Here is a 14,208-nt window from a genome sequence, read left to right as displayed (position 1 = left end):
ATAAAAGTGGTCATATGCAGAGCAGAATTATGTAGGTAGTTGTGAAGTGTTGGCTGTTGAACAACGTGCTGCAGGGGTTTCTGAGTGAGCATCCATCTTTTAGTTAAGATAGAATATTTAGTGCAGCATATGCAGTGCCCCACATGCCTTTTTAATGTGCTTGATTACACAGCAGAGTAAAATGAGAATCCTTAGTGCTGTGGTGCAATTATTCCTATTACGGGAGAAGAGAAAATAAACATTCAGCTTACAACAGTATAAGAGAATCTCATGTTTTTTTCTGCTTCATGGGGTTTTTGAAAGCTGTTTGCTGTGGTTTTGTTGAGTTTTCCATTGATAACTGCTTTGGTGAGTAATTATTTGGAAACAGAGTGGAGAGTAAATACTTGTTGGAGAATCGTCTCTCAGTGAGAAATGGTGCCGTGGGTGTTATTAAGATTCCTTTTTTAAAAAATATTTTGACGTTATCACCCTCCACAGATTAATAGGCACCTTTTGTCTTAGGCATAATACTTGCAATTATTTGCTCAAACCAGATTTAGAGAACACAGGTGCCAGTGTTCACAACCACCATGAAGATAAGGACAATTCCATCCTACTTTTCATGCCATGTAGGTATGAGACTCTAATGAATTAAGTCATTTATCAGACCACAGTGTCATAAGTTACTAGTCCTCAGTCAGAGGTAATTAACAGTTTTATTTGAGGGCTAAGCAAAAATAGGCAATGGCAATACCATTTATGGCACTGCTGCTGTATTAAATTTTTTTGCTTATCCTTGCAACAAAAGCCCTATAATATTGGTATCATTCCTGCATAACAGTAGAGAACTCAGGGGCTCTGAGAGCTTAAATGACTTGCCTAAAGCTAGATGGAAGTATTAGGGAAAAAAATCTTGTTTATCCCAAGGCAAAGTCGCTGTTCTGCTAATAGACATGGTCCTTCCTAAAGCAGTGGTCGGCACACATTTTTGTACAATATTCAGATAGTAAATATTTTTGGCTTTATGGCCCATATGGTTTCTGTCATAACTACCCATCTCTGCTACTGTAATGTGAAAACAGCCATAGACAATACATAAACGAGTGGGCATGGCTGTGTTCCAATGAAACTATATTTATGGACACTGAAATTTGAATTTCATATAATTTTCATGTGTCATAGAATATTATATTTTTGAATAATGTGTCATAAAAAAACAGAAGGCAGTTGCGTTTGGCCCATGGCCCATAGTTTTCTGACCCCTGTCCTAAAGCATAAATACATGTTTTTTAAGATCATTTTTTGTCAAGCACTTACTGTACTATTGTGGGCAAAGTATTTTGCTGTAAGGCAATAGAAAGCCATAGGTTGGGGAAAAAGGAGGAAACCTGCTCACAAATTACTAAAATACAGAGGCTTGAGAGAGGTATAATCCAATTGAATTTCTGATAAAGTGGGATTCATTTTGGCTGGACTATCAGAAGAGATGCTGTGTCTTGAATGATAGATTGGGGAAGCATTCCAGGCAGAAGGATGGTATCAGTCAGTTCAAGACAACTTATTTAGTAAACACAGTTATTTTGCACATAATTATAGGTGCAGTTCTTACTGACAACCCGGAATGTGTTACTCCCTGTAGGGCTGCCTGCAGGGAGAGCTGAGAATGTGCTCTCTCTGTATGACAGTGCCCAGATGAGGCATGCCAGGAGAGAAAGAAGGCCCAGTATTGCTAGACCTATGAGTTTTTTTAAGGGTGAAATTTGACTTTGTGCCAAATACATTTGGATTTTTAAAAGAGTCCAAACCAAAGTTTCCAAATATATATGATGGGTCACGTCATACACGTTTCACGTAATTAAAGAATCTCAGATTTACAAAACCCTGAAAAGACAATCTAGCTCAGGTTCTATCTGAAAAACAAACGTGGCTTCCTAAGTAAAGCTCAAATTCTGAGATAAAGAGACAGAACTGTGGAGTGTGTTCAGGCAGCCAACAGGTGACTGATTGAAATCCTAACATTCTATCCTAACCTTAGAAGAATTAGACTATAGTAAGAATTCCATGCTGGTTACACGTTAAGTAAATTTGTGGTTCACATAAATGATGTATCACCGATGTGGGGTTGTTTTGCAAAGAGATCCACTCCATGGAATGGTAAAACTTGTGCAGATGCTGATGTTTTGAAACCCTCTTGAAACCCCTCTTGAAAGTAACTTGAAGCACAGAAAACTTCCTTGGAGATCTGGGCAATAAACAGCCTACCAAAAGCTCAACTTCTTTTTTTTTTTAATGACTCTGGTGGCTGTTCAAACAAGTCATTAAAATCCAGAAATGGGGCTTTGCTTCAGCACTCAGAAATTATACAGGAGATTACTAATAAAGTGCTGCTGCTTTATTAGTAATAAAGTGCCATTCATATGTGGCTTTAGGGAAGCAGCTCCTGCGTAGTACCTGTGTTTTCAGTGCTCTGAGGGAGTGGCTGAATTGTCAGTGGCCAAGATCCTGCAAATTGCCCAAACAGAAATAGCCACCTAATAACGGTGAATGCCTTGACTATAAGAACACAGGGGGGGTATTTCTAAGAGTCAGAGATGCAGTTACTCAGTTAGCTTCTGTAAGTTCATATTTTCATGTAATGGATTATTTTGTAGTTGGACATACATATTCCAGTTGGAGATAGGATAGCTGCTTATAGAATTGTCCTGAGAGTGGCCAGATTCTTTCTTTGATCAGCAATAACATTTTGTAAGTTAAAACCATTTGCAATGAAGCATAAACACACACATTTCCTTTCAAATGTTAATTTACCAAGTTATGCAATATATGCAATATGATGGGGATGCTTAGGGGGGTTGAAATGTGTGTTAAATATAGTCACTATCTTATAAAAGTTTTAAAGACTGGGGATGGAGGAGTTGTGAGTGAAAAACAAGTAACGGTAATATATAGCAGGCTAGGGAAATTGTGATGAATGAAATACACAAAAATTGTTCTGAGAATTCAGAATGGGGAAAGATTGCTACTAAATGGTTATATGGAGGAAGGATTAATGAAATAATCTAGTGGAGTTTCTTTAGACTTCCTACATGACTGTGGCTTCTCATACCTACCACCAAAAGGTTCTCCAGAATGGTGGTACCAAAAATATAGTGAGATGTAACTCATCCTCACCAGCCCTCAGGATTCTTATTTATAATCCATGTCAGTATTAACGAAAGCAGTAACATTCAAATGAGTACCATTTTTTATTCACTGTTTACTATTCACTTAGAATTAGGTGACTTGGTAGATGCAAAGTGTCTAGAGTAGGGCCTGATGGTCAGTGTTTATTTTTTCTTTGTTGACATTGGAGACTGTGCATGTGTTTGTGAAGTATTTATGATGAGGGATTTTGCTCCATATTATACAGAACTGAGGAGCACTGTTTTTCAGAATAAAATATGTTTCCTTCATTGCCAAGGCTAGGAGTAGTGCACAATATTGTTTGTTCTCCCCAAGCCTACGGAGGATGTAGCTGGTAAACAGATTTGGAGAAGGCTCTCTTGTCATCACTGCATCTTGCAACCACCATTTTGAATGTGGTTGGTTCTTTTCCTTCATTGCCAAGGTTGGTATCATTCTTAAGTGAAGGAAATGAAAGAAATACCTTATAATCATTACAATTCCACTCCCCCCCCCCCAAATAATAATCTAGGACACTGGGGACAAGAGAGGATGCTTCTAGACCATGGATTATCAAATTGGGGGTAGAAAATGGAATAGAATAGAAGAGAATAGAAAAAATGTTATGATTCAGCATGCAGTGAGAATTAGTATTATTTCCAGAAACTTTTTAATCAGTTGTATGTGTGTATATACACATGCACACTGTGTCTACAATAAATCACGATGAAAAATAAATCTTAATTGTGGATCAAATGAAACATAATTTGAAAAATTATTTAACTATTTAAGTTTCTGCAACTCTGAGAAACTTTCCCCCACCAACACCCGTAGTTCCAAATACAGTTTTGGGAGTGGTTGTCCTTTGTCCTGCTTTCTTTGATCTCCGTACCTACCCTACAACCCAGCTTAATTCCCCTCAGTGGTCTAGAAATATAAAAGCAGGATCCTTGTTTGGGGAAAGAAGTGGGAAGAGAGATCTAGATGGTGTTTCATATACTTAGACATTTACAAACACAGTGCTGGCTTCTGCTTATGGAGGTGGAGTCAGGAAAAGAGTACGCTCTTTTCTACTTCATGAGATTACAGCTGCAAAAATACTACAAAATGCAATCACCAGTTCCCGTTACTTTTTTTTTTTTAAAATCTTAATTTATTAGAATTTAAGTACTCAAGAAGATTTTGTTTGTCAGACAAGTGAAGTTTGTTTTTTTTAAAATTTATTTATTTACTTATTTTTGGCTGTGTTGGGTCTTCGTTTCTGTGTGAGGGCTTTCTCTAGTTGTGGCAAGCGGGGGCCACTCTTCATCGCGGTGCGTGGGCCTCTCACTGTCGCGGCCTCTCTTGTTGCGGAGCACAGGCTCCAGACACGCAGGCTCAGTAGTTGTGGCTCACGGGCCTAGTTGCTCCACGGCACGTGGGGTCCTCCCAGACCAGGGCTCGAACCCGTGTCCCCTGCATTAGCAGGCAGATTCTCAACCACTGCGCCACCAGGGAAGCCCCCCGTTACTTCTTAATGGCTTCTCCATTACAACCATAGGAATCCTTTATTGTATAATTATTTTTTCATAGAAAACAATAGCCTTCAACTAGAGTCTGATATGAAACATTCTTTCTAAAATACCCGAAGAAAGTCATGCTTGGGCCCCAGAAAGCCTTGACCCAATCTCTTTGGTAAAGAAGAGAAACCACAAATATAACCAGCTCTATTAAATTCTTTGACAGAAGTATACTAAAGAAATGTTTTTAAAAGAGTTGATTAATGAAGTGTTTTCAATTCAGTATGATCGGGGAGAACCTTATGAATTGGCACACTTCAGAGATACTCAGTATAAGTTGGTATAATAGAAAGTGGAGTTACAAGTGTTTTTTTTCTTTTCAAATAAATGAGTCATGGATTGTGTATTCCTGGGTGTATTGTACACATGGCGCACTGCATCTAACAATAGTACTGTAACATTTTTTTATCATGTGGAGTTGCTATTAAGCCATCTAGCAAGAAGGGTATAATTATGGACTGGGTATTACGGAAAGATGTCAGGGAGATTTAAAAGCACTAAAACTCACATTCATAAAAAGACAATAACATGCATTTAAATAAAGAAAGACAGAGTATTATGAAAACATTTTAATCTACTAAGACTTCAACCCATCTCCTCTAAGTTTGTTTTCTCCCCAGTACATTATTTCCTGCAATATGACTGTAAATTGGTTAAACGTATCATTGAAATGTAAAGATATTTCACAAATCAGAAATACAGCCATTGGATTAAAAGCATCAAGATAAAATATTAGCTACGCTCAGAAGTATTCCCAAATTCTCTTATTTTACTCAACTATATTACATACTGAATATTCATCCATCCAGTGAAACAGATGACAGCTTTCATCAAAATCTGTGATTGGTTTACTGAAGTGCTAAAGTCCAGATATTTGACCTTAAACATGACTATTAGGCAAGTAAACGTGTATGGGTATGAGCCTTATTGTGTTTTTTGTAGGCAGGTTGCAGTGAGAGGAAAAATACAATTCTTGGTTTAAAAAAATTGTCATGCGTTGAAAGGGATCTGCCACTTTAGGGAGGAGCATTCATTTATGTGAACATTTATTTCTGGTACTTGTAAAGCTTAAACAGCCACTTTCAGTTCTAATTCCGTAACTATTGAATACTGCTTCTGACACAGTTTCTCCCTTTCTGTTCATGGACAAAGCATGAAGTAACGATTGAGCAAATCAAGTAGTGAACTATTAACTTAGCAATTTAAAGAATTTTATCACTTTCTAATGCTCTCTGTCATGCTGTCATACTCCAGATATATGTCATACTCCAGCATTTTTCCTTTTAACCTAATTGCTTGATAACATTTCCAGGCGTGGGAAATGGATGAATTAGTTATTCCTCGTGTTTTATTCTTTCTCATCTAAAGTATGCTATATTGTCTTTTCCCTGTTTTCTTTTAGCATGTGAGTTAGAGTAGATTGAGCTGCAGATGACAACAATGAGTCAGAGGTTTATTTTTCCAACACATGATGTTTAGAGTTAACGTGATTCATGTTGGTTCAAGAGCTCAAAGATGTGAGGACCCTTTCCTAGAAGCCTCTAGCAGATTTTCCTTTACCTCTTGTTATGGGTTGAAATGTATCCCCTCAATATTTGTGTGTTGAAGCCCTAATCCTCAGGACCTCGGAATGTGACCTTATTTGGACACAGGGTCATTGCAGATGTAATTAGTGAAGATTAGATAATCAGGGTGGACCCAAATCCATTATGGATGTATCCTTATTAAGGGGAGAAATTTGGATATAGAGACACACAGAGAGGGAAGATGAGGTGAAGAGACCCAGGGAGAAGAGGACACCTATAAGCCAGGGAGACAAGCCTGGAACAGATCCTCACCTCAGAGCCCTCGGAAGAAATCAACCATGCCCACACCTTGATTTGAGAATTCTAGTCTCCAAACTGTGAGACAAATTAAGTTCTGTTGCTTAAGCAACCCAGTTTGTGGTACTCTGTTATGGCAGACGTAGCAAACTAATACACCCCTTTTTGGCTGTTACTGGTCTCATAACCTGATCTCCCCTGTCTACCCTGCTTTCCAGTCAAAAACTACAAAGAGTCCTAGAAAGGTAACATATCTGGTGCTTTCAGCATCTCTGATGAAAAGGCAAGTTCTGAAGGCAAGGAAAACACTTAGGGAAGAACTGCTGTATAGACAACCGACAGTATCTGCCACAGCTAGTTTTGCACATGGTGTGCGTGTCTGGCCTTCAAATATTTGTTAAAGAAATGAATTATCTTAAGATTGAATTCTTCGGCCTCCCCTGACATTGGAAGAATATAAATGGAATTTTATTCTAGTCATCCCTTGCTTTTTTTTTTTTTAAAGCATTTTCTAGCTGTAGACTGCTGATACCAAAATCAAAGGTGATGTCCCACTGCTACAGAGTGTTTCCATCTTGAATTTTCTTTCCTGTGGAATAGCAAGGCCTGGAATTTAGATCTCATCTCACTGGCAGCATATTCTTTTACTTTCTCTGATGTGGGCTAGAGATCCTTCTGTTTGGGTCAGGTATCTCTTTTAAGTACATTGAATATTCCTTTCTAGATCCACCCTCTTATTTACATTCTGCCTTAAACAGCACTACCAACCCTAGCTCTCTTTTTGGATTTACCCTCTTCATTTCCTCCTTTTTTTTGGTCATGTAGCTATGATGTAAGTCAGCAAGAGAAAATGGGGTATGCTTTCCTCTTCTGTAGGAATTTCAGAGATAACACTGTAGTATTTTAGGACTTCTATTTCTTTTAGTAAAAGTGATGCAACTGCCTGCAAACCTTTGTTCCTCTCGGTCATTCTTCATAGAAATTGTATGCAGTATGACCATTAGAATTGATTGGCCACAGCTTGATCTTTTAGTGACATTACCTTAGGAGCTCATAAAGCTTCTACTTACATTCAGAGGGAGTTATTACTCATAGCCTCTGGGTGTTTGGAGGGGAAAAAAACCACCTCAGGATTGGATTTTTGGAATTATTAGTCCTGTTCAGAAGTGTTATATGCCCTTTATTTTAGGTTATAAACTTAAAATGGAGCTTAGGAGCCAGGCCAGCATATCAAAAAAATGCCCCCGTCACAAAAAGTAAAGTTTAGCATCAATCTAAATGTTACACGGAATCCATTTGGTTAGGCATGAGGCCCCCTTCTGTTTTCAGCCAGGCTGCTTTTTGCTGGTTATGAATATCTGTATGAATAGTCAAGGTTTTGTCCTTTGGAGGATCAAAATTAGCTTTGAAGAAACTGTTGGATAATTTCCTTTAGGTTAGCAAAGACTTCAGAATCTTTTCCTTTTAAGCTTATATTGCCAGCAGGAGACTAGAACATTATAACCCAGCATCTCTCATCACCGATACTATTCTGGGGAAACAAGATTGAGTGGCCTTTGTGTCTTTTCTGAGTATGAAGCATGGACCAACCTGTCATGTTTGATTTTTTTCTTTATAAATTTATTTATTTTATTTTTTATTTTTGCTGCGTTGGGTCCTCATTGCTGCGCACAGTCTTTCTCTAGTTGCGGCGAGCGGGGGGCTACTCTTCATTGCGGTGCGCGGACTTCTCATCGCGATGGCGTCTCTTGTTGCGAAGCACGGGCTCTAGGCGCGCAGGCTTTAGTAGTAGTTGTGGCACGCGGGCTCAGTAGTTGTGGCGCATGGGCTCTAGAGCACAGGCTCAGTAGTTGTGGCACACGGGCTTAGTTGCTCCGCGACACGTGGGCTCGAACCCACATCCCCTGAATTGGCAGGCGGATTCTTAACCACTGTGCCACCAGGGAAGTTCCTGATTATTAATTTGTACTTAAATTTTAGGAGTCCTTGGAGACTCTTCAATGGCTGCTGATGGTCTGAAAAGCCTTTAGGAGCCTTAAATTTCAGAAATGGCGGGTATGTGCCTCATAGGCTGTTAACTCCAGTATCATCAGGAAATACTGAAGTTGAAGAAGCGAACTGATGGTTAATTTTCACCTTTGAGCATATTGAGAACAGTGTGGTTTAATGGAAACGGAAACAAACCAAGACTGTGACCACTGGGGTGTGATCCCAGGGGTCTCTCTAAAACATTGTGTTACCTTGGTTGGTTATATAACCTCTCTGGGTCTCATTTCTTCTGGGGAGGCCAAACAGCTACCAGGTGAGAAAATAAGCTCTGGAATTAAAATCTTAGCTTTATCAGTCACCAGCTGTAAATTAATATCTGCCTTATATTGAGTTATTGCTAGAGTTTCTTCATTCATCTTAATTGTGCATTCAGCAGACAGATATTGAGCGTTGAGTATTTGCTATGTTCTAGGAGTTGGGGAGGCAGCAATGAATTAGATACAGATAAATAACAAACACTCATATAAACATGTATACTGTTTACACGTAGTGAGAGACACCTGATATGTGGTGGAAGTGAGGGGTGAGTAATGACTTGGGGGGGGGCAGTCTCATTTAAGCTGAGAAGATGACAGTTATGCTGAGTTCTGAATGACAAAAGGAAACCAGAGCACAAGAAGAAGAAGGAAGGTCAACCCAAAGCTCAGCATGTCTGAGAGGCAAAGACAAGGTTGGCAGTGCAGTTGGACCTCAGAAAGTAGGGGATGCGTCAAAGGCATCCTGGGAATAGGGAGATGAGGCTGACACAGTGCCTGGCACATAAATGTTAGCAAATTAGCTATTATCCCTCTTTCAGAAGGGTCTCAGAAAAAAATGTTTCTAAGTATTTAATACCATCATCTAAAATTTATAGCAGTCTCTAGAGAAGAATTAGTACATCATTTGGGAATTTGACTTTTATTGGATGATGCTGAATGTTTGGGTTTTCATAGTGGTCACTTGTAGGAAATTTGTTAAAACACCTCTCTTTGTCTTTTGCATTGAAATCACCCCCTTCTTATCTAGACCCAATTTTCCTTCTGTTGGTTTTCTTCCCCAGTTTACCTGCTAGTTTCAAATGTATGCCATTATGTTAAAATGTTATTGCTTTCAAGCCCTGTGTACATCAGTTTGTCAGGACAGTGGTGCTATACCATCTCCTAAATGAATAAAATATATGTCACTGCAAATAAATCAGAAACCATTACACTAGAAAACATGCTATGAAGAATCCACCCTCTCTGCAAATATTTACAGACATTGTAACAGACAGAAGGATATTCAAATTAATAAAACACTGTCATTTTTGTATTTATTTTTATGCAGTAAACTGTTTGAAGGGAAAAAATTCAAGAAAATGACAGCATTGGTTCTTTTTTGATTAGGGACTATTTGATTAGTAGCTGTTTCAAAATTCCTTTCTTCTGGAGGTTGTCCTTTTCCACAAAGGAAAAGTGAGATTTTCTTTTTCTTTGTGACGTTTTCCCCTTATGTGTAAATAAAAACCAGGGACTTGTGGCATTGACATATATACACTACCAAATGTTAAATAGATAGCTAGTGAGAAGCAACCACATAGCACAGGGAGATCAGCTCTGTGCTTTGTGTCCACCTAGAGGGGTGGGATAGGGAGGGTGGGAGGGAGACGCAAGAGGGAGGGGATATGGAGATATATGTATACATTTAGCTGATTTCATTTTGTTAAACAGCAGAAAGTAACACAACATTGTAAAGCAAAAAACAAAAACGAAAACAAAAACCAGGGACTTCCAAGGATAGCCCACTGCTTTCTTAAATCATGGTGAGCAGTAGTAAGGGTTAACTGCATGGTGATGTTGCAGTGGAAGGCTTCCCAGAGTTAGCCAGACTTTGAAGTTTGAGCGCACAGTTCCCAGACTGCCCTCATTTATATCATCAAATGTGAATTCTGAGTTTGGTTATGCACAAGAAGGACTGACAGGAGTCACTGAAAGCTATTATACTCATGATTATGGCTTATTACCGGGAAAAGACACATATGAAAATCAGCCAAAGGAAGAGAAGCATAAGGCAGACTCTAGAAGAGTCCTGAATGCTAAGCTTTTGTTGTCCCCAGGATGTGTTACCATCCTGGTGTTGATGTGTGACAGCACACGAGGAGAATTGGCAACCAGAAAGCTCGTCAGACCTCAGCATGCAAAGTTTTTACTGGGGCTTCATTCTGCAGTCATGGTTGATTGATTGCATATGGGGTTGAGAGCAGTTTCCAAGTCACCTCATCCCATGTGACCAGATCTCCTACTGTCAGTCATGCGGTTGGTCTTTCTAGTTTGGTCAGCCCCCATCAAGGACTATCAGGTGTGGCCACTCCCACCGTCAGACCCAGGTGACCCGTCCTCACACTAAACAAAGGCATTCCTATCACGTAAGATATAGATTACCTCCCAAAGGCCAGATTAACGGCAAGGCCAAATTCACTGGGCAGAAGTCCAGAGGGTATCACTACATGGACTGGAATCAGATAATCTCCAGTGTGTACGTTCTGAAAAGCTGTGTGTACTTGCTCGCTTCACCTAACCACTCTTATATTCAACACTTCTCCTCTGTGCGTTGGGAATAATTACGGTACTTACCTCACAGAGCGTGGTGGAGATTAAAGAAAAGATGTGGGCACGTGGGGTTCATGTGGTGGCTTTGCTGCTTTTTCATAATTTCAGTGATTATTTTCAGTATTATGTTATTTTATTATTCCAGTTATTATGGGAAACATTTTTATTAATGTTGTAATGTTATTACTTAGTTAAGTAGCCAAAATGGTTTCTGGGCTTTCGGGGGTTATTTTCCGTCTCGTTTTCTTTGTCATCTGTTCATGGGTTGTCTTTGTCTCTTAGTCTGATTATTCATTCTCTGCAACCTTACTGAGCATTTCAAGATAGGAGAGAAAAAGAGCGCCCCCCCCCGTGAATGTTTGTATTCAGAAATGTTCTGGTAATGATTATACAATTGCAGTAGCACAAGCATTTGGTGATGGCATTATCTCATTCCTTTTGAAATTCATAGTACAAAGACACAGGTTTTTAATTTTTTTTGTGTGTGTGTATGTGGGAATTCTCGGAATGTTCAAGTTCTCTTAACCAACGTAGAAACACTTTTTAAAGGACACTTGTTCAGTGCTGTATCCTTCTTTTCAATTTGCTAGTAGTAAAATGGAAATCCCACCAAATATTGAGTGTTTTGAGGTCAGAATGCAAAATAACATTGTCCGCATTCAGGTTTGCAGGCATGGTAGGGCTTTAGGAGAAAGACAATACTCAGGGATTCAACTGATTTCCAGAACAGCTTTAGTTTTGTAAAGAGGCTTATGACAGAAAGGCTTTCTAGACTAGGTAATGTACCAACGATAATTTAGGTAGAGTTTATGTTACAAAAAGTAATTAGTACAGCCTTATTTATTCTTTTAAGTAATCTTATTAATATGGCAGTGGTTTTGATAGTAATTTTCATTCTCTTAGAAGTGTTACTAGGCTGCTAAAGATGGCTTAAGTGATGCTTATAAACAAAGCAGTGCCTACAGGGCATCTTCGTGGATGAGGGAAGAAGCAAAGCCTGCTTTTTCTTTCCTTTTTTTTTTTTTTAAAGAGCAGACACTAGTTGCTTGCTTTTCTTCTTTGATTGTAGAGTGAAGCTTGTACAGTAGCTTTTACTTATTACGATTATTTTTCCCACCCATATAGGTGAGCTGCTCTTACAAGGCCCAGTGTTTATCAAAGAACCCAGCAACAGCATTTTTCCGGTTGGTTCAGAGGATAAAAAAATAACTTTAAATTGTGAAGCACGAGGCAACCCTTCACCTCATTACAGGTACAGTGGAATGTTTGAAAATCCAAATTAAGAAAAAACGATGTGGCGATTGTGAACTTTTTTTTGCTTCAGTATATTTATGCTATCGGTAAGAAATAATACATGAAGCTATAGTTGTCTGCTGTATTCAGCAGAGCTCATACATAAACATTTGGCTCCATATTGTATATATTTGATTGATTATTCATTTTACAGTAAGATTTCTTGATTAAAGAGAAACGTGGTAGCGTCTCTTAAATAAACAATGTATTTTCTTTGATTTGTGGTAAAACAATGTATAGATTTGGATTTACATGTAGTCCTTGGGAACACATCCATTGTGGGGGTGAAATTCAGTGTGTTGCAAAGGTATGTAGCAATCATAGTTTGTGAGAAAGGTAACAGCATCTATCCTTCCTTTGCTATTTTACTGAGTATGTGTTAGAAGGTTCATTAAGTATAGAAGAATAAAATGCATTCCTACTGAAGTCATTTTAATTATTCTTGAAGGGAAAATAAATTTATTATATTTTTTCATGTGAAAGTGTATATCTCAGATTATATAAACAATAACTTGTTCACTGAAAACTTTCAAACAACACAGAAAGGTACAAGGAAAAAAGAAAAAAAAAGTGAACTCCCATCACCTTAAGATAAAAATATTAACTTTTGGGAGATGACGGTGGATTATTTGGATGGGATGGATATTTACTTTGTTAAATAATACAAGATTAACGATTTTCACTTTTAGGGATGCTCAGGGGGCCCACTTTAATGAAGAGATGAATTATTTATCAATAACATATGCTGCTTTTGTATAAATGGTTATGAGAAAATGCTTGAGGTACCTTGAAAACAACATGCTCTTTTGAGTACTGTGAGCATTGGTCTGCAACACTCTGTTTACAGTATTAGTTCGCTTGGCAAAACCTTTTCTATAACCTGCAGAACAAGCAGACTTCACCCTTTATTAGTGAAATTCTAAATGTTTCGAGTAGATCTTCTATTGTTTGCTTAACCCGTGTAGATAATAGAAACAAACAGTCATTGTTAAACTGGGTCAGCATTAGGCTAGAAGGTAGACCTTGGTATTTTTGCATCTGGAAGTAATCAAGGTCAGTTTCTTTCAACAGTATTCAACAACATATTTATTGAGCACCTGTTGTGTGTTTTCAACAAAATAAATGCAAAGATTCCAGGTTACTGGTTAGAATTGACAGAGGTGATAGAAAGTTTTCTGTCTGCCTCTTCCTTAACCTATAGAAATAAGAAAAGTATAACATGATTTTATTTTTTTTTGGCTGCACTGTGCGGCCTGTGGGATCTTATTTCCCCGACCAGGGATTGAACCCGCGCCCCCTGCATTGGAAGCGTGGAGTCTTAACCACTGGACCACCAGGGAAGTCCCTAACATGACTAAAAAAACAAGAAACTGTGTTTTATGAGCGAGTTCAATTAACCAGACATAGCACATACAAAAGCTGAAAATATTTTCTTCTTTTGGGGGAAGATAAACTGATCCACTTAACAAGACATGATCCTGGAAACATTTATTCCTGGCATTTTTGTAGGACATTCTAACACTTCCTAAATATATCTGTTTGTTTGTCCCTGAAATGGAAGATTATCCTTTTAGATACGACTGTGAATATTATAAAGAATCCATGTAAATGACTCATGTGTGGGCTGGGTTTGTTTGTTGTTGTTGTCAGTAAAGTTATTTCCTGGCATTTATCTTGTGAATAATTTGGTGATAAATGTGTTCAGCTGCAAAATTGTCAAGATACAAGATATAGTCATACAGCAGTTTATTTCTAAATGAATAGATGAATTAT

At 38.4% G+C, this 14,208-nt stretch overlaps 1 protein-coding gene across 7 annotated transcripts in view; it reads left to right on the top strand.

Moving 5' to 3' along the window:
* CNTN3 (contactin 3) overlaps positions 1-14,208 on the top strand; it is a 321,453-nt gene that overhangs the window by 103,889 nt on the left and 203,356 nt on the right. For all 7 annotated transcript variants that reach the window (XM_079933639.1, XM_079933635.1, XM_079933640.1 and 4 more), the window contains one exon: positions 12,268-12,394. In XM_079933639.1, the coding sequence (XP_079789765.1) occupies positions 12,268-12,394 (127 nt within the window). The remainder of the gene's footprint in view (positions 1-12,267; positions 12,395-14,208) is intronic.

Source organism: Stenella coeruleoalba, assembly GCF_951394435.1.
Source record: "Stenella coeruleoalba genome assembly, chromosome: 10".
Taxonomy (NCBI): domain Eukaryota; kingdom Metazoa; phylum Chordata; class Mammalia; order Artiodactyla; family Delphinidae; genus Stenella; species Stenella coeruleoalba.
Note: the sequence above shows the minus strand (reverse complement) of the source record. Positions and strands in the feature narration are given on the sequence as shown.